The sequence below is a fragment of the Cetorhinus maximus genome, chromosome 16 (genome assembly GCF_964194155.1).
Source record: "Cetorhinus maximus chromosome 16, sCetMax3.hap1.1, whole genome shotgun sequence".
NCBI classification, from domain to species: Eukaryota; Metazoa; Chordata; class Chondrichthyes; order Lamniformes; family Cetorhinidae; genus Cetorhinus; species Cetorhinus maximus.
The window spans coordinates 57,711,277-57,725,183 of record NC_135894.1 but is presented as its reverse complement, the minus strand read 5'-3'; the positions used below and the strand labels follow the sequence as shown (position 1 = coordinate 57,725,183).

General features: G+C 43.3%; 1 protein-coding gene across 6 annotated transcripts in view; it reads left to right on the top strand.

Annotated features, from left to right (window-relative positions):
* The window catches only part of dmd (dystrophin), a 1,945,510-nt gene that overhangs the window by 1,556,571 nt on the left and 375,032 nt on the right, over positions 1–13,907 (top strand). For all 6 annotated transcript variants that reach the window (XM_078559857.1, XM_078559853.1, XM_078559852.1 and 3 more), the window contains exon 53: positions 12,648–12,802. In XM_078559857.1, the coding sequence (XP_078415983.1) occupies positions 12,648–12,802 (155 nt within the window). The remainder of the gene's footprint in view (positions 1–12,647; positions 12,803–13,907) is intronic.

Below are 13,907 nucleotides of genomic sequence, written 5' to 3'. Positions count from 1 at the left end.
CAGCGACCGCCCCGTGCCCCGCTGTCAGTGACCGCCCCGTGCCCCGCTGTCAGCGACCGCCCCGTGCCCCGCTGTCAGCGACCGCCCCGTGCCCCGCTGTCAGCGACCGCCCCGTGCCCCGCTGTCAGCGACCGCCCCGTGCCCCGCTGTCACTGACCGCCCCTGTGACAGCAGAGAACAAACCTGCATTGATATAGCACCTTTCAGAACCCCAGGATATCCAAAAGCATTTTGTGGAATTTTAATGAGGGAAATTTGGTGGCTAATTTTGCACAGCAAGATCCCACAAACTGCTTTGAGATAAATGACCAGATAGTTGGTGTCAATGATGTTGGTTCAGGAATAAGTATTGGCCAAGATACTGATCAAATATCCCACTTCTTCTCCAAGTAGTACCACGGGATTTTTTACATCTACCTGAGAGGACAGATGAGGCCTTGGTTTAACCCTGATCTGAAAAACGGCACCTTGGACAGGCAGCACTCCTTCAGTACTGCAGGCAGCCTACATTATGGAATGGACCTTCAACCAAGACAGCGAGGCAATAGTGCCCAGAGGCAGAGAAAATCAGAAACATCGATTTTCTGGTTGTTCATTAATTTGCAGTTTGCGGATATTTATTGTATGCAAATTAGGTGCTGCATCTGCCTACATAACAGTAGTTTGTACTCAAAAGCAATCTTTGATTCTTAAATACGTTGAGGTGTCCGGAAGATGTGAATAAGGTGCCATATAGATGCAGTTCTTCCTTTTAAAATGTGGGTGTTATGGGTGGTGCAGTAAATTGATTAATGCTGCGATCTTTATATTTACATGAATAACTAACTATTATGTCATCATAATGAAGTAACTCCATTCGACTGAAACATTTTCATTCACAACCTTTCATGATCTTTCCTTTCAAGATCATCTTTCATGATCTTTCCATTTATTTTAAAAAGCAGCACAAGAGGGGAGTGGGATAAGATAGTTTTAGTAATTTGAAAACTGACTAAATTATAAATCATTCATGAAAATACTTGCGTAGTTATACACAAGGCACAGAAACATAATAAATTTGATTTATCTTGTCATATAAGGAGCTAAGACCCTTTCCACCTCCCCATTTTTTCCTTCAGTTCAGCTGCTTTCCAGTACCTCATCCCAGAGACCATTTTAATGAGTCATGAGTGTCATCACAGATCTTGGTCTCACATCAAATTATGCATATACTGGATAGTGAACAAAGACAGGCACATTGGCCAAGTTTCTTTTCCTACCAGTGGTACTGAGTCCATTTATAATTTGCCTTCCCCCCTCTGTGCCTCCAACTGAATTCACCTGATTTGATGTAGGATCAAACATGGGATCATTCTGGTGCACGTTGCATGACATTATATCACAGAGTGCACTTAATCATGGAGGGAGCAAAGAACTCGATCACCATGTCCTGAATAATAAGCCCCCAGATCAGGACTGTTCTCCGTGGCGCCGAACATAATATCACGCATGAAGATGTCAGGCGGCATTTCCGACGTCACCACAATGGTTTGCAATAATATATGTGGGCGGCACTAAAACTTGGAAACCTGCCTGCGTTATTTAAATGTCAAATGCAAAAGTAATTAAGTTGGTTAAGGACTAAACTGAGAGCAATAATACATTCTGAAGGCAATAATAGGCCTTCAGGGGGAGAATCACACCATGGGGGAATCCGTTTTTTAATGGCCAAGCTTGATTGAGCAGGTTTAAAAGCTTCAGCTGAGACCAGAGTCTCAACTTTGCAGTTAACACACTAGTGACTGCAGGGAGTGCTCATTCGAATGAGCAGTATATCCATTTTCATATTATTTGAGTTGGAGGCCTTTCCTCTGATGTGGAACGCTCTTCTGAGTGCTTGATTTTTTTTCCTGGCCATCTTTCGGGGCTATAAAATCTCTGAGACAAATGGGCACTGAGGTCTCTGTTGAAGACACACCTCCAGTGAGGAGGAGAGAAGGATAAGGAAAGAGGAGGAGGGTGAAAGGAAGAAGGGCACAGAGGAAGGCTGAGGATGCAGTGGTGTTGCATGAAGGGGACAGGACAGCATCAGACCCCGAGGGCCAGGAGGAACTCAGAGACCCTCAGCGGAGGTGCAGATGGTCTTATGCTGCCCCCTACAGTCTACATGCAGAGATTGAGCTACCTGCAATTGACTGAGACTCAGTGCAGGAGAAGAGTCAGGCTTTCAAGAGCCACAGTAACATCACTCTATGACATGCTCGCAGGAGAAGATCTCATCCAACTGCCTAGGGGGCCATGCGGTGCCTGTTGCATTGAAGGTCACTGTGGTGCAGACTCATTCCAGGCAGCCTGTGGAGACCTTAATGGCATCACACAGCCTGCTGCACACCACTGCATAAAGGTCTTCACTGATGCAATGTTCCAAGGGGCTGGGAATTACATCTCCTTCACACAGGATGTCCATTGTCAGCGGATAGAGCCCGAGGATCTGCAGCGATTGCAGGTTTTCCCCATGTGCAGGAAGCCTGTGACTGTACTTCTGTCACCATAAAGGCTCCATCTGGACAGCCATGTACCTCCATCAACAGGAAAGCCTTCCACTCACTGAACATTCACCTGGGCTGTGACCATCATTTGCGGATTATGCAGGTCTGCGCCAGGCACCTGGGCAATAGTCACGACTCCTACATCTTTCAGAACTCACAAGTTACAGACCTTTTCACCAGCCCTGATTCCTTGGAGAGGTGACTAATAGGTGACAAGGGCTATCCACTGAAAAGATGGCACATTACGCCTGTGAGAGTACCCAGAAATGAGGCAGAAAGGAGGTACAATGAGAGCCACGGCAGCACCAGGGCCATAGTGGAGCATACCTTGGTCTCCTGAAGATGTGATTCTGATGCCTGGAGGAGTTTTGCAGTACTCCCCCTCATGTGTGTTCCTGATGGTCATGGTTTGCAGTGCACTCCATAACCTCGCAATCCAAAGAGAAGATGCCCTGGAGGATGAGGGCAGGCCAGATAGGGGCCTCTGAGGACAAGGGCGATAAAGAGTTGAGGGACCACAGCGGTGCTCCTGTTGATGGCCCTGGTCATGATCTCATGCCTGGCTGTGACACCAGGGATGCCTTAATATGTCAGAGGTTTTAATAATCTGTGTCTCCACTGCTTGGAGTGGTTGGGGCCAGCTGGGTGGCCCTTTGCCCATGTGTTATGAGAGAGTCGTGTTGCCCTCATATCCAAACACTATCCATCTTCCTACATAAGCATACAATTTCTTCTGGCCTTCCTCAACCTTTTATTGCTTTCCTCAGCCTCCAGACACCAGTCACACAGCCACAGCACTTAATCACAACGTCAGCATGAGGGGCATGTGAGATGTGAGTTTATCAACAAACATCAAAGAACTAATAACAGCAATAAATAAATAGCTCACCCATGTGCCTCTCTTTGTGACTAATGTGGATAAGTTGTGCATTTATGGGTGCTCCAGTGCAGTGCCCCCCCTTCACTTGTGGCTGCACTGGAGAGAGGCGGCTGATCTGCCACCCCCCTTGCCCTGGATGACCGCAGTGGGCGTCCTCTGTGCAGTTGTGGCCTTGAGCGGCCCACTACTGCAGGAGACTCTTGCTGACAGACATGTGAATCTTCAGTCGCCATGGCAATGGTCGAGGACTGTGTCAATAGCGAGTGGATGGAGGAGATGCTGTTGCTATCAGAAGTGCCATGAGATGAGCTTCCAGATGGTCACAGCTGCTGCTCATCCTCCACCACAAGGACCGCCTAGTCCTCCTGCCAACCAGAGGTTCCAGCAGCTGGGTGGGCATCCAAGCTCCCAGTTCCCTGTTGCCCTGGCTCTGTGACCCTGAGTTCTGAACCAGGGTGATAGTGTGCAGGTTAAAGGGCATCCCAACGATTGCATCTGCAATGCGCTCAATTTTCCCCTCCAGGACAGTCGCCAGTCTGTCCATGGAGGAAGCTTGGTGTTCCAAGGAGTGGGCAATTGCAGTACACGTGACCCAGGTGGACACCTCCACAGTCCAGGCCAGAGCACGCAGCCCTTCTGGTATACCAGCCAAATATTCTAGGACCTAGCGTTGGACATCCAGCATCTGCCATCTTATGGATGACTCCAGAGGCACATCATCCAACTCAGAATCAGTCTCTGGATCACCTCGGACAATGCTCCGAGTGCATGAGGCCTGCTCCACCACACTCTCCAGCAGCTGCACGTGCCAAAGCAAAATGGCCTCACCAGACTATGCATTGCTCATATCTGATGTGATATTCCTTGCCCGGGTCAGAAACAACTGTGCTAAATTTAAATAAGGGTAGATACAAAGGAATCAGGGCAGAGTTGGCTGGAGTGGACTGGGAAAGGAGTTTAGCAGAAAAGACGATTGATGAACAGTGGCAGACATTTGAGAAAATAGTTCATGATTCACAATAAAGATGCATTCCAGTGAGAAAGAAGGATTCTAGGAAGGGGATAAACCATGGTTAACCAAGGAAGTTGAGGATAGCATCAAATTGAAAGAAAAAACATACAATGTGGCAAAGATTAGTGGTAAGCCAGAGGATTGGGAAAGTTTTAAAAGCAATCAAACGATGACCCAAAAAATAATAAAGAGGGAGAAAATAAACTTTAAGGGTAAACTAGCAAGTGATATAAAAATGGACAGTAGGAGCTTCTCTAAATATATAAAAAGGCCAAAGTGAACATAGGCCCCCTAGAGAATGAGGCTGGGGAAATAATGGGGAATCATGAAATGGCAGAGGAGTTGAATAAATATTTTGCATCAGTCTTGATGGTAGGAGACACAAATAGCACTCCAAAACTGCTAAATAATCAAAAGGCAAAAGAGGGAGAAGAAGTAATACAATAACTATCACTAAGGAAACCAAAAGGGCTAAAGGCTGATAAGTCCCCTGGACCTGATGGGTTGCATCCTGGGATATTAAAGGGATGACCCCTTACCCTGAGATTATGCCCTCTGGTCCTCGACTCACTTTAACCCATTAAAGCTACAGAAATAGTGGATGCATCAGTAGTAATCTTCCAAGAATCCTTAGATTCTGGAAAAGTCCCAGAAGATTGGAAAACTGCCAATGTAACACCCTTATTCAAAAAGGGAGGGAGACAAAAAACAGGTAACTATGGGCCAGTTAGCTTAATATCTGTCATTGAGAAAATGTTAGAGTCTATTGTAAAGGATGTAATAGCAGAACATTTAGAAATACATAATATAATCAAGCAGAGTCAGCATGGCTTCATGAAGGGGAAACCATGCCTGACAAATTTATTAGAATTCTTTCAGGAGGTAACAAGCAGGATAGATAAAGGGGAACCAGCAAATGTAATAGATTTGGATTTCCAAAAGACGTTCGATAAGGCTACTTAATAAGATAAGAGCCCATGGTGTTGCGGATAATATATTAGCATGCATAGAGGATTGGCTAACTAATAGAAGACGGAGAACGGGATATGGGAGGCATTTTCAGGATGGCAACCTGTAACTAGTGGAGTGCCACAGGGGCCAGTGCTGGGGCCACAATTATTTACAATATATATTAATGACTTGGATGAGGGAAGTGAATGTATTATTGCCAAGTTTGCAGATGACACAAAAATAGGTGGGAAGGCAAGTGGTGTGGATGACACAAAGAGTCTACAGAGGGATATAGACAGATTAAGTGAGTGGGCGGAAACTTGGCAGATGGAATATAATATGGGAAAATGTGAGGTTATGCACTTGGGCATGAAGAATAGAGGAGCTGGATATTATTTAAATGGAGAAAGACTGCAGAAAGCTGCAGCACAGATGGATTTGGGGGTCCTTGTGCATGAACCACAAAAATCTAGCATACAAGTTCAGCAGGTAATAGGGAAGGCAAATGGAATGTTGGCCTTTATTTCAAAGGGAATGGAGTGTAAAAATAGGGAAGCCTTACTAAAACTATACAAGACACTAGTTGGACCACACCTAGAATACTGTGAACAGTTTTGGCCCCCTTATCTAAGGAAAAATATATTGGCATTGGATGCAGCCCAGAGAAGGTTCACTAGGTTGATCCCCGGTATGGAGAGATTTTCTTATGAGGAGAGGTTGAGTAGGTTGGACCTGAACTCAATGGAGTTTAGAAGAATGAGAGGCAACTTTATTGAAACTTATAAGATTCTTAGGGGGCTTGACAGGGTAGTTGGTGAGAGGTTGTTTCCCCTTGTGGGAGAGTCGAGGACCAGAGGGCATAATCTCAGGGTAAGGGGTCATCCATTTAAGACAGAGATGAGGAGGAGGGTAGTGAATCAGTGGAATTCTTTACCGCAGAGGGCTGTAGGGGTTGGGTCATTAAGTATATTCAAGGCTGAGATAGACAGATGTTTAATCAGTAAGGGAATCAAGGGTTATGGGGAAAAGGCAGGAAAGTGAAGTTGAGGATTATCAGGTCAGCCATGATCTCATTGAATGGTGAAGCAGATTAGATGGGCCGAATGGCCTACATCTGCTCCTCCATTATGGTCTTATGGAGGTGCCAGTATCTGCAATGTCGCTGGTTGTTGAGAGAGGATGTGATGCTACATCTTCGGAGGGTTCTTCCTCCTCCTCGGAGGTTGGTGGCGGCACAGCTTCTGGCAGAGGTTCAGCGGAAGAGGCTTCTCCTGGAACAGCGATACATCAGTAAGGGGGTTATTGAGCTATCAAAGACCTTGCCTTATCAGCCATATCATATGATGCTCATCAACCTTTTCAATGTTCGGCAAGGGCGAGTTAGAGGCTTTCATCACCCCCAATGAGTGTTGGAGGGTGAGGTGTCCGGCCTTGGAGGTATAGGCCATAATCTGGAACAAGGTCACGGCCAGCACTTTAAAGGGCCCCCTGGCATGGGACAGTGTCAGGTGACCCAGCAGATGAATAATTTTGTGGAATCATTGTGGAAATAGAAGACTTGTGCAGTTTCCAGATTTGCAAGGTAAGAGCGTTTAATTTTTATTTATTCTCTGCAAACCTTTTCACTCATCATAGGTGGCATTCTTTTTAAACATCAGCAAGTCTCCCACTTATTGGCATGGAGGAGTTTTACATTTGTAACATGTTTCCATGCATAGATGTCTGTGCCACCGGAGTAAAGGGAGAGGCAGAGCAGAAGGACTAAACCAGCCCCAAGATTCAGTGAGGACTCATTCAGAGTATTGTTACTTCTTAATGGCAACAGAATTCCACAAGGACACAGCTGACCTAGATCAAACCATTGTGCATTTGAAGTAATGGTCCAGTTATAGGGCGGGTGGTTTGCAGGATGAGCATATGATGCATACTCCTCCAGGAGAATAAGCAGAGGCCTGAGTGATTAGACTCCGCAGACAAAACGTACCCTTGAGTGATCATGTCAAGCTTCAGATTATGAAGCTTATCAGAGTTCCAATGTGTGAACTATATTCACCAGCCACATTGGATAATGCCTATCCACCATTAAACCTCCACTTGCCCTCTCCCCTTTTCTATTGGTATGAGCCTTTTGTCATCTCACCAGATCCAGGCTTTCCTCCAATCTCACCTCTGCTTGTTCTCCTGGAGCAGTATGCCATCATATGCTCATCCTGCAAACCACCCGCCCTATAACTGGACCATTACTTCAAATGCACAATGGTATGCTCTAGGACAGCTGTGTCCTTGTGGAATTCTGTTGCCACTGAGGAGTAGCAACACTCTGAGTGAGTCCTCACTGAATCTAGGGGCTGGTTTGGTCCTTCTACTCTGCCCCTCCCCTGGCTCCGATGGCACAGACATCTATGCGTGGAAACATGTTACAAATGTACAACTCCTCCACGCCAAGATCTGGAAGACTTGCTGATGTTTAAAAAGAATGCCGCCTATGGAGAGTGATAAGGTTTGCAGAGAACACCTAAAAATTAAACGCTCTTACCTAGCAAGACTGGAAACGGCACAAGCCTTCTATTTCCACAATGATTCCACAAGATTATTCATCTGCTGGGTCTCCTGACACTGTCCCATTCCAGGGGGCCCTTTGAAGTGCTGACGGTGACCTTGGTCCAGGTCATAGCCTACGATCTCCGAGACCAGACATCCCGCCATCCAGCATTCATTGGGCAGGATGAAAACCTCTCACCCACCCTTGCCATTAATTTTCAGCAATTTGCATATTATCAGGCGCATTCATGGCGGACCTGGAAGTTGAAACGCCGCGACTTCCGAATGCGGAACCCCACCCTTGGCGCACCACTGTATTATTCAGCCCCATAACCGTGCAAGCAGTTCACGCTTCACTCTAGCGCATTGTAATATCCAAACCTTGAATTTGGTCCTGTCTTCTGCATAGCAACGCAGTGTCCCTTTGGTTAGCCTTGCAGGAACACCTTTGACTCCAAGCACTGAATTTCTTTTCATGGAGGTCAAAGGACTGAAATTCAATTGTGGTTTGACCGGTTTCCTGTCTGTAGGATTTTAGTGCCCTTTCCTGACGCCTAAATTTATTTCTGAGGGGCCTAGAGCTTTTTTTAATCTCTGCTTTTTCATCTATTTATATAAAATGGTAACCTCTGTTGCTCAATGTTCCTAGGCTGAATTGTAATTTCTCTTACACAATGAGCAATTTTTGTAAATCCAGTAATTATTCATTATTCAGCTCTATGGTGTTTTGCTCCATAAATCTGACTGAATTTTTAAAATCCAATTGTTGACTGCATGTTATACTTTCAAGTGCACCATCTCAATTGAAGACCGCACAATGCAATTTTGAAAAATATTGTACGAGAAATTCACCCAGCTTAGCCCCCCAGGCATGTTCTTATAATATTGCAATATCTGCAAGTAGCTGAATTCTCTTATAACACTTACACCATTGAAATGGGTACTTGTTAAGTAGATCACTTGCTGCAGTGGCAGCACACAGAACAGCAACAGCCTCAAGAACTTGCTATCATCCTAGCTGACAAGTCCAAGCAATAACAAGTGTGAGGCACTTTAAATGGGTCCTTCATGGCAATTTGAGCTGTTTAGGAACCACATGCTCATAGATGGTGATTGAATAAATGGAGGATAAAAATGAAAAGTTTATGAATTACCCAGTTAATTTTGCAAATGAGGAAAATCTGTTAACTCCAAGTGAAAGATAGCTGTATAAATCGAGTGACTGGCCTCTCTCTGTTTTCCAACAGCATTAAAGCCAAGCATTGTGAGACCTCCCCTGAGATAGAGCATCACACCTAACTGTGTTCAAACCAGCAGTGATAGAGCTCCACTCAGGTTAAAAGTGATATTTGATAATTGCTGAGTGGCATTGGACCTACTGGGAACTTTAAATGAGATGTTGTCACTGTTAGGAGAGAACATGTTCTACCACTGACTCTTTGCTGACATTCAAACGCATTGAGTGGTACTAGAAGAGTGCAGTTCTGCTCACCTTGAGAGTAAGTCTGAAGTTGTGTGCATTACAACAAATGTTCGCCAACTGCATTGCAATCATTCGGTACAAGTGTGGGTTGTCACTTGTAGTATAAATACAGCCTAAGTGTTTAATTGCAAATCAGTTTTGAGAGAAAAACAAAGTGTTACAATGCTGTTGATGGTATTGTTACAAGAGTAAATTTTGCAAGGCACCATTCTTGGCACAGAGTAAGAGTGGGAGTTAGAGATTGGGCTCTAGCATTATCATGCTGCCATCTAGTGAGAATGCATTAAGAACCGCCTTTCACAGCATTTCCTTCACTTTTTTGTGACATTTGAGTGTTTACAATCAGGTGGATCGTGTCCAGTGCTAATGGGTTTTGAGGTTGAGTATCTTTTAATAAAAACTTTCCAATAAATTAAAACCCTCAATTGCTCAGTGGCAACCTGCTGTGGAATTGTTTTCAACCAACTCCATTATCTGTTTGCAAATACATGTTAAGTTTAAAGTTATTTTGTGAAAATTAACATTGTTAGAAATTCATAATTAAGTTTTGAATTGTCACAGGAGTCTTTCTTCTCCTGTATTGAATAGAAAAGTAGAACCATAGTTGCTATAGCAATGGGATGCTCGATGGTATTAAAATTCAAAGTGAAGTTGCATGATTGTTACACTCTCTCAGCCCTACAGCATAGCCATGTTTTGTTTGGCACTGACACGGCATAAAGCATAGAGACAGTTAATAGGTGCCAGGTGCCAGTGGTTGCAGATGGCAATTCACTGATACTGCCAGCTTTGCAGCTGCTCAAATTTTTGTTTTGTTCTTGTGGCTTGAGCTGTTATCTCTGTTACATGGAATAATGTATAATTCCCCTCTACTTATCCACCTAGTTTTAGTATTTACACTGTACAAAGAATGTTCCCAATTTTCCTGCGTTCTTAAAGAGGCACTTGATGTTGGCATACAGCTACATGGGCATCAGCTACCCTCCTGTACTTCCCCTTCATAGCCATTATTTATACATGAGACAATACGGAAAAAAACAGGAACTACCAACATCGAAGACATCATAGCCAAGCTAAACTCTGTTCTCATCTGTTGCTCATATCCAGACTTTTCAGTCAATGATACCAAGGGCCATTGTCATACCCCACTGCCATTCTACCTGAGTTAGCACAAACCCTGGATCAAAGCTGAGGTTGTCTAGTCCGTATTGTTATGAATATTGTTCAATACCACACTCATTTATTTATTTAACATAGTGTTTAAAACACTACACTGAAAAGTAGATAGATTATTGATCAGCAAGAGGGTAAAGGGTTCTGAGGGGCAAACAGGAAAGTGGGGTTCAGGCCACAATCAACTCATGATGTTATCTAATGGTGGAACAGGCTCAAGAGGCCAAATGGCCTATTCCTGCTCCTAATTCTTGTGCATTCTTTTGTGTTTTTGCATTGTTAGGAGTTCTGTGAACGTTAGTATCTTTCCCAGAAGGTCACTTCCGACACCGTGATTTATGTCCTGATTTTTTTTCCCCTTAGAAATAAATGGCATGCATCTTTTGGGAAAATATATATTTGTAGTTTTATTTCCCTTGTTGTCATCCTGAACTGGGTCACTGACATAGTACACTGTCCCATATAAATGACATTGTTTGAAATCAAACAGTAGAGCAATGAGAAATAGAGGGCTTTGTTAAAAAGCATACGTGCTCGTCATTCAGGAACTATTTCAGTCTGCCAAATGTTTAAAACTTTTATTTTGACATGAAAGCTGTTCTGTAATTTCTATTCTTGGACCAAATTCTATACAATTTACATGGCAACAAAAATAAACTGCATGTGACAGAAAGAGAGAATTGTCATCTCCAATCAAAGACTTTTTTTGGTTTCTATGAATGAGATTTTGGTTGTTACTCTATTTTGCTTATTGCTGCTTTGACACAATTTACCTAATTGGAATAATATAAATCAGCTGAACCCAAATCACCAGCCTTGTGTGGCACATTGCTATGTAAATAGGAAAATTGTGAACTGCTTTACTTCTTTAGTGTACTTAATTACACTGAGAGCAGGGACAGAAAGGAAGATGATTCATTTTCCTGCCTATTGAGGTACAGACTCATAGTTCAGACAGATGATACAAACATTGGAGTTGAAATGGTCTTTGGCACTAGCACAACACGTGCAATAGCAAATCACCCATTGAATGGGAAAAAATATTAGGCGGAGTGTAAAGTGGGCTGCATTTCACCCCCACTAAATCTGCACGAGAAGCTGGAGACAGCAGAATGGAGAGTTTGGGACTGTTGTACTAGAGTAGGTTTCAGAGATAGGAAAGGGCAAAACTTTGGAGGATTTAAAAATGATGAATACATTCTTAAGGGCAATTAGGAATGGGCAATAAATGCTGACCTAGCCAGTGATGCCCACATCCCGTGAATGAATTTTTAAAAATTGAGGCCTCTGGGAACAGGAAGCCAACATTTATCCGTGAGAATGAGGATGATGAGCAAGGGTAACTTGGTGTGGAATAGTTTATGGAGAGTGGGAGGCTGAGCAGGAGAGCTTTGGAATAGTTGAATCTGAAGGTGACACAGACCTGTTCTTGGCTGCAAAAGTCTCACAATAAAAGTGTGACTGGCAGGGTTGTTGCACAAGGGAGTAGACCTTTGAAAGCAAAACATAGGGAAGATTTGTCCGGTATATAAAAATAGGTACAGTCAGAAATATAGGAGGAGGGTCGATTTTACGCTGGGGGGAGGGGGGTGGTATGAGAAAGAGATTAATTATATCATGTTGAAAGCCGATTGGAATATTATTTAAATTTCATACATTGTTAACAATGAACAGTGTGATTCTAACAGTAGTGTGTGCTGTGAGACATATGAAGAAGCAGTTAATAGAAAACCCTGCACTAGAGGTGAATAATTTGTTAGTTCAGTAGTTTCTGCTTCTAGACTGAAGTAAGTTAGTCATAGACGTTCATCAAAAAAAGCTGCATTACAAGGATTAGGGATAGCGCTGTTGTTAAACCCCTGTTTTTGTTCAAGCTGAGCAAAATTAGCATTGCACTGTCTATAGCACAGGAGTAAGCTTGCAACCATTGCAAAGGAGAAAAACTATATTGGGGAGCACAAAATTTCACCAGTAATTTGAGTGTAAACGATGAGTCTGGCGCATACTAAATCTCCCCCCTCCTTAGCTTTAATGAATTGTTTCCTGTATAATATCAGAAATACTTTTTATTTTTTTCAGCAATTCATGATGGAGCTGCAGCAGTGGCAGATAATTGTAGACATGGCCAATGACCTTGCATGCAAGCTTTTGCGGGATTACGCAATGGACAATACCAGGAAGGTGGAACTGATGACAGATAACATTAATGTTTCATGGGCAGCCATTAATAAAAGGTAATCTGCTGTCGTATCTCACCTTTTCCTCTACACTTTCAAAAGAAGATATCAAGTCTAACCTGTCCAGGGGTTTACAGTTTCAGAAAGGCAGAAGTTTCAAAGTAAAAGTATTGTGTTCCCTGACTACAATGGGTATACCCCATTCAGAAACCATTGCTTCAGATTACAGCAATAGATGAGAGAATTTACTAATTCAAAATGGACTATAATAGATTGACAATTTGCATTTAAAATCTCTGCTGTCTGAATAAATTTGCAGTCCATTTGAATTGCTTTTGGTGCTGGTAATCATCCGGACACAGTTTTCAGGTTGATGTGAACTTTTGCCTGAGGTTTGCTGCTATTTGTTAATAGAATCTTAGAAACTTACACCCTTTGTGTCTGCACCAGAACATTGTGTTGTGGTTTTAATCGGTTGCCCTTTGTCACATGAATCTTTTATTTGTGAATGCTACACAACTGTGCTCTTTTTAATAAAAAGCATTAAGCAGCACACAGGTTTGAACTGAGAGCCATATGACTCATGGAGAACATTTCTTCAGTCTAAGGAATAGATGGCTACTGGTTTAAAATAATTTTCACAGACAGAAAAAAAATTCCACTTGAAGGAGGGGGAGCAATTTCCTTTGCTTGCATATTAGTTCATACATTCCCATAGAATTCCTCTGTTGGACAATTTTAAAACAGTTATTGTTTCTTCATGTGTTCTGGGTTCTGTGGGGCTTGTCTACTCTCCCAAAGTAAGTTGCTCGAGGCTGTAGTTTCTTAAAGCCATTACTCTTTATTTACAGCTACTATGTACATATTGGGACCTCTGCATGAGATTGGAATGCCTCCTCCCTCAAGATGTCTGTTACTCAATCATGTAGTGGTACATCGTCTTTACATCGCCATTTAATCTACATATCCCCTCCCCCAAGTCTTTATCCCTGTCATATTTACATCCTCCCATATCTCCCCTTAGTCTTACATTTCACAGGGTTACTCTCTGAGGTGCCTTGACCAACTCCCCGATGATGTTCTGATCTCTTTCTGAGGTTGAGGACAATCCGTAGTCTCCCTTCTTTCAGTGTGGGTGTTCTTCTCCTGGATGGCTGTAGAG